The sequence below is a fragment of the Sciurus vulgaris genome (genome assembly GCF_902686455.1).
Source record: "Sciurus vulgaris genome assembly, chromosome: 6".
NCBI lineage: Eukaryota > Metazoa > Chordata > Mammalia > Rodentia > Sciuridae > Sciurus > Sciurus vulgaris.
This window is the reverse complement of record NC_136466.1, coordinates 74456127-74471103: the sequence shown is the minus strand read 5'-3', so window position 1 is coordinate 74471103 and position 14977 is coordinate 74456127. Positions and strand designations below refer to the sequence as shown.

The following is a 14977-nucleotide window of genomic DNA, read 5'->3' as shown; positions in this document are numbered from 1 at the left end:
ATCACTACCCCCACTTTATAAATGAGGAATCTCAGGTACAGAGAAGTTAGGGAGACTCACCCAGTGCCACAGAGCTCTCCCAGGAAGTACAGTCTGCATTCCTCACACAGTGTGATGCCTCTTAAGATATCTGAGTTAGCTCTGGGAGTCACTAGTCTTTAGACAAAAATTTAAACCACAGAGCAGAGGAGGCCACACAGGAAGAGTAACATGTGTCAATCCACAGGAAAATGAGAGCTTTGGTGCTATGGGTCCCTATGAGGATGCTACTGGCATTCCCTTCTGAGCCCCTGGACACATGAAAACCCTCAGTCATACTCTTCTCCCATGTTTCCCCCTGACTCCTTGTCACCAGTCCTCCCAGGCCACTGTGCTATTTATGATGCTCTTCATAAAGTCAAAGAAGATTCTTCTGCTTCTTCATCTTTACCCTCTGTTCCTCTACCAGGTGCTTGAATATCCCCTGATAGGAAAAGTTTTGATCAATAATCATATAACATGACAATCTTCCATTCTTTCTTTGCAACGGGACTCTCATTATCACTTACATACAGTTCAACAGTCATTTGGGATGTCTGTCAGAACATACAATTATGAAAGTGATCTTCTCACACATGTGGCAAAATATGATATCAGGATACAAAGAACAGCACCATTACTTAGGGCTGAGAGTTCAGAGTTGGGCCTGCCCGCTAGTGCTCAGTGGATGAAGATCATTTCTGAACAGTAGCACTCAAAGCATTTTTTAAATTGTTCTACTTAGTTACACATGACAGTAGAATGCATTTTGGTTCATTGTACACAAATGGAGTACAACTTTTCATTTCTGGTTGTACACAATGTAGAGTCACACCACCATGTAATCATACATGTACATAGGGTAATGATGTTTGTCTCATTCTACCATCTTTCCTTCCCCTCATCCCCACCCCTCCCCTCATTTCCTTCTCCGCAATCCAATGTTCCTCCATTCTCCCCTTACCTCCTTACCCCCCCATTATGTATCAGCATCCACTTATCAAAGAAAACATTCGGCCTTCACTCAAAGCATCTGGGAACAGTGGAAAGAATACAAATATAGAGTCTAATTTATATTTTTGAAAGATATTGAATATTTCAAAGATAGTAGTACCAGAAGAGGTACTACCATCTCATCAAGTGAGATGAGAGCTAAGAGTGTCTCTCAGATTGAGCAACTGGTGGGGGATGGGTGGCAGTTATCAGTTGCACAATAAGTCTCAAAGCTAAACTATGAGAAGTTTAGGAATGAATGGGATCTAAGAAATGGGGGCAATGAATTTAGACAAAGCATTCTGGAGTTCAGGTGTGACACAGAGTCATATAACAGCAGAGGAGGACAAGAGAGTAGGGGAAGGGGGATCTAAATGGGAAGACTTGAACATGCCCAAACCTGAGGGCAAAGAGTGGGTAGGGAAGGGGAAGTTATAGCTACCAGAGAGAAAAATCGAGCAATGACAAGGTCCAGGTCAGAGGCCCTGGCTGGGATTCTTCCATTGTGACAGGAGAAAGGGATGGAAAAAAGCAACTATGTATGTTTGGGGTGGGGGTTGGTCCAGAAGGTGACGTTTCTTTCTGACTGCTTTTACTGTCCTGGTGAAGCAAAGAGCTCCATGGGGGAGGAGGATATTGACATACTGCCTTTATCTGTGTGCTTCACACTTTCCCCCTTCTTTGACTTCTAAAGTCAAGGGCAGCAGATCCTGCAGCCTGATTCCCAGAGCCATGCTGACTTCCATTTTCTGAGGAAAGCTTTAATTATATATGACTTCTGCCTTTGAAGAAGTAATTTGTAAAAGGGCCTCAAGTGCTAACTAACATTAAAATAAGAGATGATTATGACTCCACTATAAAACCAGAAGTAGTTTTGGGATATCACATTTATCCTTACTATTGCTTCCAATAATCATCAAAACTCATCTTTAAAATTTTCCAAGTGGCCAAAACTCTTGAGTTTACTTGCTTTTCTTTCTTCTCTCCTCCAGACTATTTCCTTCTTCTCCCTATTGTACTTAAAAAAAAAAAAAATCACCAGCGATATTTTCTCCTATGCTAATTTCAACAGGAAAGATCATTTACATGTTTAACATCCAATAATCAACAAAGCATTCATACATTCTGATTTGGTCCTACAACAATTCTGAGAGTTGGGGAGAAAAGGTGTTTTATTTTCAATTTACGGATAAGGAAGTTGCTACGGGTTGCTATGGTTTGAATATAGTCTGAATGTGTCCCTCAAGGACTCATGTTTGGGGGCTTGGTTCTCAGTGTGATGGTGTTGGGAAGTTGAGCAGAACCTTTAAGAAGTGACGACTAGTGGAAGCCAATTAGGTCACTGAGAGTGCTGCTCTTAGAAGAAACTGATGTGATTCTCATGGGAGTCTGGTTAGTTCTTTCAAGAGGACTGTTATTAAAAAGCCAGTTCAGTCTCACTACAGTCTCTCCTGCTTTCTGATTTTTTTTTTTTTTTCCTCTTGTATACACTCCTTCCACTGTAATGTGGTCTGTCTTGAGGCCCTCACCAGAGCAGATCCAATGCCAGCACCACACTCTTAGATCCCCAAACCCATGGGTAAATAAACCTCTTTGCTGATATTTGTTACCCATCTTAAGGTATTAATTATAGTCACAGAAAAGTGACTAATATAGATATCAAGATTTAGAAAAATGAAGTGACTTGATCATTCAGTAGAAGCAGACACAGGGCTCACATCTATCTTGTGATTCCAAAGGCAGCAGTCTGTTCTACCATATCATGTTCCATTTATCTATCTCTCCACTGTGGTACTGGGGATTGAGTCAGGAGTATCTACCACTGAGCTATATCTCCAGCCCTTTTTTTAATTTTTAATTTTGAGACAAGGTCTCACTAAGTTGCCCAGGTCTCAAACTTATGATTATCCTGCCCCCTCTACTTATAATAATATCTGAAAACCCAAAAGGTGGCTCAAGTTTCTTTCAGTCTCAAAATAACCTCAAATTCACCAATTATTTAAAGTGAAGGAATCTATGCCTACAATTTAAACTCTCTGCCTATCATCAACTGATCTCGCCATCCATCTCCCATAATAAGGTACCTAAATATTCTTGAAGCAGTCACTAAAATTGCTCACACACATCTGGGGAAGCACACACAGTTCTAATCACAAGTAAATCCTAATCATCTGCATCAGAGGACATGACATATTATCACTCAGGAAGAGTAATAGTGTTTCAGGTTTCTTCCTAGTGTGAAGAACCCAAATAATAAGGCCTTGGACTCCCACTGAGCAAGCAAGAATAAGATTCTCCCCGACTGTACCCATGAGTATTAGTTTCTTTCCACTGCTATTAACAAATTATCATAAACTTGATGACTTAAAACAGAAGACATTATTTTACAATCTAGAGGTCAAAAGTCCAAAATGAATCCCACCAAGCAAAAAATCAAAATGCAGGTAGAGCTGCCTATCCTCCAGAGGTTCTAGGATAGAATCCATTTCTTGGTCTTTTCCAGCTTCTAGAGGCGGCTTGCATTCCTTGGCTCAAGGCTGCCTGCAGTAATTGCACCACTCCAACCTCTGCTTCCACTGTTACTTCCTCTCTGCCTCTCCAGCCTTCCTCTTTCACATGTAAGGGCACTTGTGATCACACTGGTCCCAATCCAAGTCAGTTTCAACATGCTGCAAGTCACAATCCATTGCCAATGGCGGGAGAGAGAAAGGAGAAAGATCCCAGGGTTTTTCACTGATGTAAGCACTCTCTTCATTCCTAGTTATCTTCCTTCCCTTTGATTCATGGTTCTAGCACTTACTCTTCTTTTATATGCTCCCAGAGTTGACTAAGTGATCTGTCTTCAGGTCTCAAAGTCTTTTCTAAGTAGACCTTAATAGAGATCTTAATTTTACTGAGCATTATTATACAGGCATTACCCATTAAAAATAAATCTTGGACCGGGCGCGATGGCGCCATGCCTGTAATCTCAGCAGCTCAGGAGGCTGAGATTGGAAAATTGAGAGTTCAAAGTCAAAAAGTGAGATGCTAAGCAACTCAGTAAGACCTTGTCTCTAAATAAAATACAAAATAGGGCTGGGGATGTGGTTCAGTGGTTAAGTGCTCCTAAGTTCAATCCCCAGTACCAAAAACATATATATAAAACAAAATAAACCTTAGGGTATAAGAAAAGCAAAGCAATATAAAAAAATCTAATGCACAGTAATTCAAGCAACATTCAGAAAACCAATACTTGGTTTTTAAGACAAGTATTTTTCATTATATCCTAACTCTTCTAATATAGGATATTCTTAAAATTTTTAATTGCTTTAAGTAGCAATGGGATATGTAGTGCTGCTCCTACAAATATACTGAAATAGTACAAAATTTCTGACAGTATTCTCAAAACCTCCCACAAGGTAGTATAAGGCAATAAGACAATGCATTTGAACATGCCAAGACTAAACAATGCTTATAAATCACCTCTATTTTTTCTTTTGTTTACCTCTATTTTATCTGAGTTCACTAGATAAAATGCAAATTCAGAAAGCAAAGAGTACTTTTTCATGTCATTTATTACCTGATGTTCTAACCACATCAAAACATGACTTAAGAATTTTCTCCTTCTAAGCATATAATTCCATTTTCTCCTAAAACCTGTATTATAACACTATCACAGATGCCAAACTTTAGGAATAAAGGTAACAGAAAAAAACCTGGACTTAATATAAACCCTACAAAACTTTCAATAAACTATCAATACTAATAATTCTTTTGAAATAGTATGAGCCATTGTTTGCAATTCTCTTACTTTTCAGTTTTTCTTTGGGAAAAAAAAAACAGAAATAGATTTATACAATTTTAGCAAGACAGTCAATCCTCTCAGGCAAGTTCTGACATACTAGATAAGATCAGAAAACTGTATTTTTCTCTGCTGGGAAAAATATTATTTATGAAATACGAATATAATTTAACATACCTTCTGTAGACTTCAATTTAATCTTTTAGTACAGATTTACAGCTCTGCTATAGAGACTTGTTGCCTATATAAGATAGAATTCAGTGAACTTCTGAACATGTCTGTTGCCTTTCTTTGAAGTACACATTAATGACCACTTGCCCTAGAAAGCTATTCCTTTCTATACCAATCTATCCAACATGCCCAATTTTTACTCCTATTTTGTTAAATACTCCTGTGAAAAAGAATAAATTATGGGACTAGCTCAAGAGAACCCACAAGTTACCACCATCAATAGCATTCTATTTGCCTGCCTCATCCTAGGACATTCCTGGGGCAGGGCAGAGATAGCACTCAAAAAAAATCTGTTTCTTCACTGAATGCATCTTAAATGGCCTAGTGGAGACTGGGAAAACTGATGAAGAAAGAGGAGGAAATCTTTACTTCCAACAACAGTTGCACTGGATGAAAAATAGAAGGCAAGTCAAATTGGGTATTTTTAAGATAAGCATATAAGCATTTTGCATAATCATAGTGTGTCTATCTCACACTAAGATCTTCCTTAGGCCAAACCAAAAGTCATAGTAATGAATATCCTTTCATCCTTCAAAATCATCAATTCCAAAATCCTTCCATTTTGGCAAATTTCTAACACTCTCCCATCTAACCAAATAGGAAGACCTAAGTCAACCACATAAACAACCGACATTGACCCAAAAGCCAGATTGCCTTCATTATTCTACTTTGTCAAACTCATGAATGAAAACCCCTACTTGTTTTACTTTATAACAGTTCAAACCACTTTTAAAACTTAGCTGGGCACCTTTTTTACACTCATGTACTGTATTTCTTTAACCATTTCCTTTCTTAAAAGGCAGTAATGCCTGTCTCTTCAAGAGACTTGACAGTTTCTTCCTAACATGTGTTAGATGATTTATTTTAATACTTCTCACAGCATAAATGGAAAGCACTTCACTACAATGTGGTTGCAAAAATGGAAGCCACATAAACCGTCTACAAAGAAAGAAACTATGAGCCCAGCAACTCTCCAGGCTTTTGCCAAAAGGAGGGGGGGAATTAACAAGGAAAAACAGGTTTGTAGTTATCATTTTCAGTTGCAAACAACCCAACCACCTAGAACCACATCCAAAAGGCCAAAGAGAGCCAAATCTATAAACAGACAAATTTAATATGAAGTCACTGTACTCACTGTCTGATGGCTTCTGTCACAGTAACGCAGTCCAAAATAATCTATCTCCACGAGGTTTATGTGACGGAAGACATGGTCAAGGACAATGGAACCTTTTGTTGACTTCTGCAAAAATAATTCACAGTTCAATTTTTTCACAAGGTATCTTGTCTTGTGTCTCAGTGGGACACAATCATAGTTCTCATCTTTTATGAGCTTCCTTCACAATGGAAGCATTTTTATTAGACCACTGTGTCTCTTTAGGTTTTGCCTCAATTACAAAGACAGATGTGATTTAAAGTATATTACAGAAACGGCTTTGAAAATAATTCCTAAATAGTATTGAGTGTTAAATTAGTATAAGCTTCTTTATTTGTGGGATTAAAAATTATATTTGGACAAAATTCTTTAAAGATATGAACATCTAATAAATTCATCAAAGAATACTTTGGTTAAAAAACCCACATTTTTTTTCATTTTAAAAAGCAGTTTTCAGGACTGGGGTTGTAGCTCAGTGGTACAGCACTTGCCTAGCATGTGTGAGGCACTGAGTTCAATCCTCAGCACCACATGAAAATAAATAAATAAAATAAAGGTATTGTGTACACCTACAACTAAAAAAATTTTTTTAATAAAAACAGTTTTCACATATATCATTACTCTCAGAAGCATCAAATACAGAAGATATGTGAAGTAAAAACAACAACAGCCAGAGCTTTTATTTTTTCAATCCTCAATAATAAACCCTTAGATTAACACTGCTAAAGTTAATGTTCTGAAAGGCCCTTGTGAAAATATTTTACTTGATCTCTTTCACATAAACACAGACATAAAGAAAATATTTCTTCTGGCTTCTTTTTAAATGCTGACACCTACCTAAAATGTTAATCACCTTCTCTCCCCTCCCACTATGTACACTGATTCTTCAAGATTCTTGCATATACAGGGTCCTGGATTTGATCCCCAGCACCAAAACAAAAAAGATTCTTATTATATATTAAGTAACAATTTTTCACACGTATAAGAAACACTTAACCATCAAGTACTAGTCACATACCACACTGACCTTGAAAATGATCCACTTTTGCTCAGGCACAGGATTATTCAGACCTTCCCTTTCTTTTGCCCCATCACTGGCAAGGTAGCAAGAGAAATCTCCAAGTCACACTTTGTGACAATAAAGTAGGTAGGGCTTTTGTTGAACTGCATTTTCCCTCAGAGAATTACCATCACCTGCTCATCCACACAGGGTAAGCATTCAGTACTACACTGCTTTTAGAAAACGGATTGTTAACTGAAGGGAAATGTTTTGATTAAATGTATTGTAAAGTGAGTGCTATGAAGTGACAAAAGTACACACTTGACGAAGACAGTTCTTGTTACAAATCCCTTGGGTGTTTTGTGTTCCTCTAAATTATGCTGTTACATTTAATTGGTCCCTTTTTCATAAATCCAATAAACTATTTATTTAAAAACAAAAAGCCCTTCCTTGACAGGTGGTTGGACATTTTCTGCTACAGTAACAATTCCAGATCTAGCAAATGCCTCTTTGTGCTCATAGACATGTGTATTTCTCTGAGTAAAAATCTGGAAGTAAAATCACTTATTTGAAGAATACACATATTTAAAATTATTATGGGCATTGCCAAGAAGACCATTATAATTCACACAGTGAGAATAGATGTTCCCCCTCCCTTGCCAAAACTTGCATGGAGCAAATGTTTTCCAATCTGAGAAAAAGATGCAAGGGGAAAGATTATTTTTATTTATATTTTTCTGACTCTAATAAAAGTAAGTGCTCTTTTGTGTACTTACTAGTAGCCAATTACATTTCCAAAGTTTATGAGCAAATTCTCCTGGTACCTCTAATACTTGCACAATTTTACTTGGTATATTTAGCTCTTTACCCCATCTGGAAATTATTTCTGTGCTTGGGATATGGGCCTAACTTTGTTTTCAAATGGATAGATAACTGCACCACCATTCACTGAAAAGGCCATCATTTTCATTTTGATTTGAAACAACTTTGTCATCTACTAAATATCAGTTCTATCTCACAGATTAGGGACAAGACTCCCAATATTTTAATTATTTTAATTTACTATCATTTGTTTGATATCCACTGTTCTTTAACAAAATTGTCTTTGCCAGTTCTTAGACATTTTTCTCTACTAGAAGTTTAGAATCAGCTTGCCAATTTAATAAACAATTCCGTTGGGAATTTGGAATTAAATTGAATTGACAGAATGAATGAGTGCTGGAAGAGGGGAATGATACAGTATTTACCATGTAAAACCAACATGGTTTTCTTTTAAACATTTCAAGAAAATGTTATGCTTTTTCCTACATGTAGGTCTTATAAAATTTTATTTAGGCTTTATGGCAGGCAAAATTTACAAATGCCCATCACCCTCCAAAGATGTTCTGTCCCAAATTCTGGAACCCTGTGAATATGATTAGCTATCACTCAGTGACTGTTATGCTACATGGCATAGCAGCCCTTAAAACAGATTATCAAGAGTGTACCAAATCTAATCCCATAGGCTCCAAAATGCAAAGCACCTTCTCCAGAAGAAAAGTCAAGATATTCAAAGCTTAAGAAGAAACCACAGGTCCTTGCCACTTAAAATGTGATAGGGGACATCTGAGAAGTGATGTGAGCAGCCCCAAGTAGCTAAGGTAGCCTCCAGGTAGCAGCCAACAAGGAAAGGGGAACTCAGTACCACAATCACAAAAATTGGATTCTGCTCACAACTTGGAAGGGGCTAGAAGATTCTTCCCCATAGTCTTCAGATAAGAGACTAGCAGACCAACACCTTTTTCTTTGTTTTTGTGGGACCTTGGGCAGAGAATCCAGCTGTGTCAGTCTGAACCTCTGGCCTACTGAATGGAGAGATAATAAACAGGGATTTGTTTAAGCCACTGTACCTGTAGTGATCTGTTACATAGTGATGAAATACTCATATAGGCTAATTCCTAAGTATTTTATAGTTTCATTGTTGTTATACTTTCTGACTGGCTATTTCTAAAGTGTTGGAAAGCAACTAATTTTTCAACATTAGGCTTATTCCTAGCCATCTTGTTAAATTCTTAATAATTAAAATAGTTTCTCATGGTGTCTTTTCAGATAATCACATTTCTATAAATGAGTTATGGTTCTTCCTTTTCAAAATGCCTCCCATATTTATTTCCCTTTTCTTACTGCATTAGCTAGTATCTCAGCTGAAGGATGGAAGGTAGTTGCGAGAATCTGTACCCTTCTTTTCTTCCCAGTTTTAATGAAACAGCTTCTAAAATTTTACCATTAAGTTAAACAGCTGTTGTATGACCATTGCACAGCCTTTACATATACCCTCTATCAAAGAGGTCTTCTCCTCCCCCTCCCCCTCCTGCCCCCTCTCCTTTCTCCTCCCTCCTCCTCCTCCTCCTCTTCCTCTTCTCCTTCTTCTAGTTTTTAATCAAGAATGGGTGATAATTCTATCAAATTCTTTTTAGAAATCTGAGATTATATGATTTTTATCTTTTCATCTACGAGTTACATTAAAAGGGTTTCTAATTTCAAATATTCTCAATATGGAAGGTCTCATTTTAATTTATTTTGTTCTGGGTATATAATATCAAGCCCCCTCCTATTTGGAGAGAATCCCCCATTGTATGAGTCTTGGTAGTAGCAGGAACCAGATTCCTCAAGACCTGATAGTAGACCACACGTCCGTGACCTAGTTTCAGCCAAGGACTCTGACCTCAACAAATGATGCAAAGATACAGAAAGAGCTTAGTATTTTTCAACGACAGGGGAGTGTTGAATAGTAGAGCACAACAGTACAGGCTTCTAGTTGTGTAATCAGCTATGTAAAGCAGGAGTGGTGACTGACTCCTGAATGGTATTTTCTAGTTTTTGGTTTGTTTGTTTTTTTGGAACTGAGCCTTGAATTCAGGGGCATTTTATCACTGAGCTATATCCTATCCTAGACCTTTATCTTTTTTTAACTTATTGTTTTGAGACAGGATCTCACTTAGGTCCTTGCTAGATGAGTCTAGCCTCAAACTTGTGATCCTCCTACCTCAGCCTCTCAAGTTGCTGGGATTGCAGGCATGCACTACTGTCCCAGCATTCTTGAGATAGTCAGTAGGAATAGCCAAGCAATACAGCAGCACCTACCTTCCTTTGGGAGCAGTGATATGGTCCAAGAGCCATGCCAGCATCCTAAGAAAAACTCCTGAGTAGAAGTATAAAAAATTTGGTCTAATGGTATGAAAAATATCATCATGAATACAAATAGCTTATCCTAGAAATATAAGTGCATCAGGCAGAGTTCTTAAAGCTGATTCTGGCTAATGACACCATGAGAAGAATTTGTGGAAAAACACTGTATATCTCATGGACTCTAGACATCACCACGATGGCTACCCGGGCTTTCCCTGAGCTCGTGTATCCACATCCACTAAGTTTGGGGTGCTCCTGAATCCACCACTACCTTCTCCCTGATCTTCCTGCCCATGTTTAGGGCAATGATTTCCACCATCAATTGTTTCCTACTGCCTTTCAGAATTTTTTAAAAATAATTTCTAGCCAAATGAGATCAAATTTTCTATTACATGTCTTTCCTATTACTCGAAATATTTCTGGAAGGCTGGGATAGAAGGATAATTTTCTATCTTGATCTCATCTTTCCTCTGGGTCCTCTCCCCTATCAAGGCACAGACAGAACAGGTGAAATAACTAGAGCTGGTTCGGCCATACAACTCCACCTAATTCTTCTATCCCAAGCAAGTAAACAGGAAGTGGTTCACAAATAAAAAATAAAGAAAGAAAGAAAGAAAGAAAGAAAGAATTATGTATGAAATTATGGCAATGAAATGGTGATTATTTTAAATATGTATGTCAAGTCCTTTTTTGAAAATTACTTTTATGTTCCCATTTCCACCAGAAATATTAGTTTTTTTTTTTTTCAGAATTATACTACTCATAAAGCATAAAAAGAATCTAATATTCTACTCATGAAGAATATACACAAAAGTAAGCTTAGAAGACCAATTTAATAGTTTAGAAAGTATATGGAAATTGCAAAAATTTCTTGCATACAAGGAAATCACCATTTTCAAAAACTATCATTCCAAAAATACCAGAATATAGTCTGTCAAACCTCTGTGACAGTTTTGCATTTGTATAGAATCTGGTGTTGTAGATACTTTACAAATATTTTTCTTTAGCATACTTTTTTACCCTCTACAGAGAAACCACAAGGAAAGCATCCAGTGTTATGCAATGATCTAGTTCTGACCTAAGAAAAAACGTGATGTCTCATGATTCCCCTACAGCATTCTATACAGCATGGGTGTGTCTACACATACACTGGGAGCAGAGCCAAGCAAGCATCAGAAGTATTGTATTTCTGTCACCACTTCAAACAAAAATGCACATGAAAACCTCTTAACTTCTCATCCGTCATACTGTAATACGACAAAACTCCAAAGGCATGGATGCCACTGGAGGATTCACTCCTGGGGTGGGTGCACATCACCAGCTCACATTTCTGCCAGTCCTGCCCTGACTGACCTCTTCCATAACCCTTCTCCCAGTTTCTACTCCATTTTTATGCCTCCTGCTCTTCTGCATAACTTCATTCTTCTTGTGGGTTATTCACAGAGGTTGCCTGTGGGTCTATATTTTACAGTTGGGGTATAACGTCTTCACGTCCATAAGAAATCATTTTTGAATAAAGAAATTAATCATTTTTGAATAAAGAAATTAAGAATTGATAGAGAACTAACAAGAGAGACAAAGCAGAAACTAAAACATATTGGGCCAGTTCCCAGGACTTATTACTGAAAGAAAGGATAAGTAAGTACCATCAAGGATATTATTAAAAAAAACACATGACTTCATTCAAAACAATTTTTTTTTCAGTACCAGGGAGTAAACCTAGGGTTGTTCTACCACTGAGCTACATACAGCTCTTTTTATCTTTTATCTTGAGACAGGGTCTTGCTAAATCGCCTACGCTGGCCTTGAACATGTGATTCCTTTGCCTCAGCTTCCAGACTCATTGGGATTATAAACGTGTACCACCACATCCACAGTTCAAATATTTTTTAAGTCCTTATTACATGCCAGCAAATTATTATCCTCTAGAAGATGGGAAGAGCACACTAATAAATTCCAGAGGAGAGGAAGAGGCATCCAGGATACAATATCAAAAGCTGTGATGGGAGAAGCCCTTTACTGGCCTAGAACACTAGAGCACTAGAGAAACCCTGGGGCTAGAGAGTGACTAAGAAACTTCTAAAAGTGGCCTCTGAAAAGTTAAGACGAGGAGAGATTCGGTTTTCACAAGCTCTTTAGTATATTCAACTTAACTGGTATACATATTACTAGTATAAAAATATTTTTAAAAAGAAACAGCATGCCATAGGAATTCATCATCACCTTGCTTTGCTAATGGAGGCAGTTTTTCTTGTGGATTTGGTTCATGCACCAAGAGATGTTAAGAAATGCATGGAAACTACCACATTTATACATTCCCCAAAAAAGTTACCTCAGGACTTTTTAATCTGAGTTTTTTCTGAGCCCCTTGGGCAGGTAGAACTATTACAAGTCATTATATAACATGATGGAAGTGTGTGCCCCCAGCCCTTAATATGCTAAGACAAGGGCTTCACTTCCAAGTCAGATGGTTAGTTTCATTTGAAATTCAAGGAAAACTCGAGTCTTTACTTCTTTAGTCCTCTGCAAATGAAAGACCTGGTGATTATATTTAGCACCATTCCAATTTTTTCCTGACCATCGCTAAAAGAAATTTCTGCCGAAATGGGGGCTTCATCAGAATCACAAAATAAGGTACAACCGCAGCACTTAGCAACATGCTTAAAAATTTTCTGAAAGAAATGAATAAATTAAAATTTATTCTTTCAGAAAGTAATGCACCCCCATTAATGAGACTTTTGAAAGAATAAGTTGAGTAACAATACAGATATCAGGAAAGGAATTCTTCATGTCTCTTCTCATAAAACACTTCAGGTTTCATAAGGTCTCTCCAGATTTTGGCCTGATGATACTGTTCCCTTCATCTGGAATTTCTCTGATCTCTGTCATGATCAAAACTCCACTTATCTTTCAAGATCCTATTCAAAGGCCATCTTCTGCATACAGCTTGTCCTTATCGTCCTAACCTCATTATAACCTCTCCATTCATTGAATCTCCAAAGTTCCTTATTTTTGCCTGTCTCTGAGACTTATGCTATTCTACCTTTATTAAACTCATTTATTACTTCTCTTAACTTTGCTACTAATGTTTAGACATTCTGAAAGCAGATACTGAATATTACATATCACTTCCTTCACATACAGTTCAATAAATTACACCAAGTAAGAACTTCGTAAAAGTTCACTGAATTAATACAAAGGGCCAATAAACAATGGAAGAAGAGAGATGCAATCCTGAAAACATACTTCCTGTCTCTAAGGAAGATTTCCATTTTTATTGATCAATCAGGTTTACGGAAGTAAGGAGAAAATGAATAGATTAATTTATCCTGTTATATCAGCTGATTCAAAGCTATTCAGTTCACTTTTAAACAAAATGTACATTTCAGTGATATATAATTCCAATAGACTCAGCATGTTCTAAAGGTAGTAGTAACTGAACTCACTGGGTTCTCCTCTTGATGAGTGTGAAGTCAATGATTCAAGAGTGGAGAAAGACTTGTTGACTTGCAGCAAGAAAGAACACTGAGGACTGGGGTTGTAGCTCAGTGGTAGAGCGCTTGCCCAGCATGTGTGCGGCACTGGGTTAGATTCTCAGCACCACATAAAAATAAATAAACAAAATAAAGGTCCATTGACAACTAAAAAAATATTTAAAAGAAGAAAAAGATCCCTGGGATCACCTGCAAAAGCTCTCCTCCAACAACGGAAACATGGAGATTTTACTCTAGGAGCCTGTTAAGTATTCATACAAGAAAGCACAAATAGAGGCAAGCACATTTCTGAGCATGCTCATTTTGAAGTCATAGAGCACATGTTCATAAAAGAAAGATGGTAGACATGAACATTTCTGGGCATGCTCAATTTAGTGATATAATGGATATAATGTGCCAAGTTTACTTTAGGTCACCTAAAAGAATGAGCGAGAGTGAGTGAGTAACCTTGGTCGGCTCCTTGTAAGTTTCTTCAGGGAGTTTTACCTGAAACAAACAACCAAACAAACAAACAAAATAATAACAACTGTGAAGGTTATGTTAACAGTCTTTTCTAGGGGCAGCAGTTTCCTCTCCTGTAATTATAGGAGTATGCCCCTCAAGATGCTCTCCTTGCTTTGTGGCAAACGCTAGAAGGAATTGGTATGCTATATTTGAAATTTATAAGATACTAAAAAATAAAGGGAACTGGTATTGAATTTTCCATATGACACTCATATAGAGATGTATAATTTTTATTCAATGAAATAAATCTGATGGAATTTGGTTTTCCATCATTAAGAAAACAAAAAAGACAGGATATATGATATGTAAGAAGAAAATAAATAAAAGTAAAGTATCTGACCCTTTATAATTCTATTCAGAAAAACTTCATTAAATGTTATAACATATTAATTTACTTTTTAAGTGAAAGTAAAAAAACTGCCCGAACATATTTCTGGATTGTGAATTATACCACTCAACTTGGCAAAGAGAGAGAGATTATGTTCACACTAGCAACATTCTGGAAAGAATAGAGCTACCAGAGACTTATAATCTTAGAGAAAGACTCTAAAGAAGGGCAAGTTTATTTGAAAATTCCATCAGTGGGACTTTTAACCAGAACAAAGAATACTTCAAATGAGTAATAACACCTTTGC

The 14977-nt window shown here is 37.1% G+C and overlaps 1 protein-coding gene across 3 annotated transcripts in view; it reads right to left on the bottom strand.

Moving 5' to 3' along the window:
* Positions 1–14977, bottom strand: part of EPB41L4A (erythrocyte membrane protein band 4.1 like 4A) — a 236437-nt gene that overhangs the window by 125755 nt on the left and 95705 nt on the right. For 2 of the 3 annotated variants that reach the window (XM_079143526.1, XM_079143525.1), the window contains exon 3: positions 6159–6263. The exons of the other annotated variant lie outside the window; for it this stretch is intronic. In XM_079143526.1, coding sequence (XP_078999652.1) covers positions 6159–6263 — 105 coding nt within the window. The remainder of the gene's footprint in view (positions 1–6158; positions 6264–14977) is intronic. 3 annotated transcript variants of the gene reach the window in all.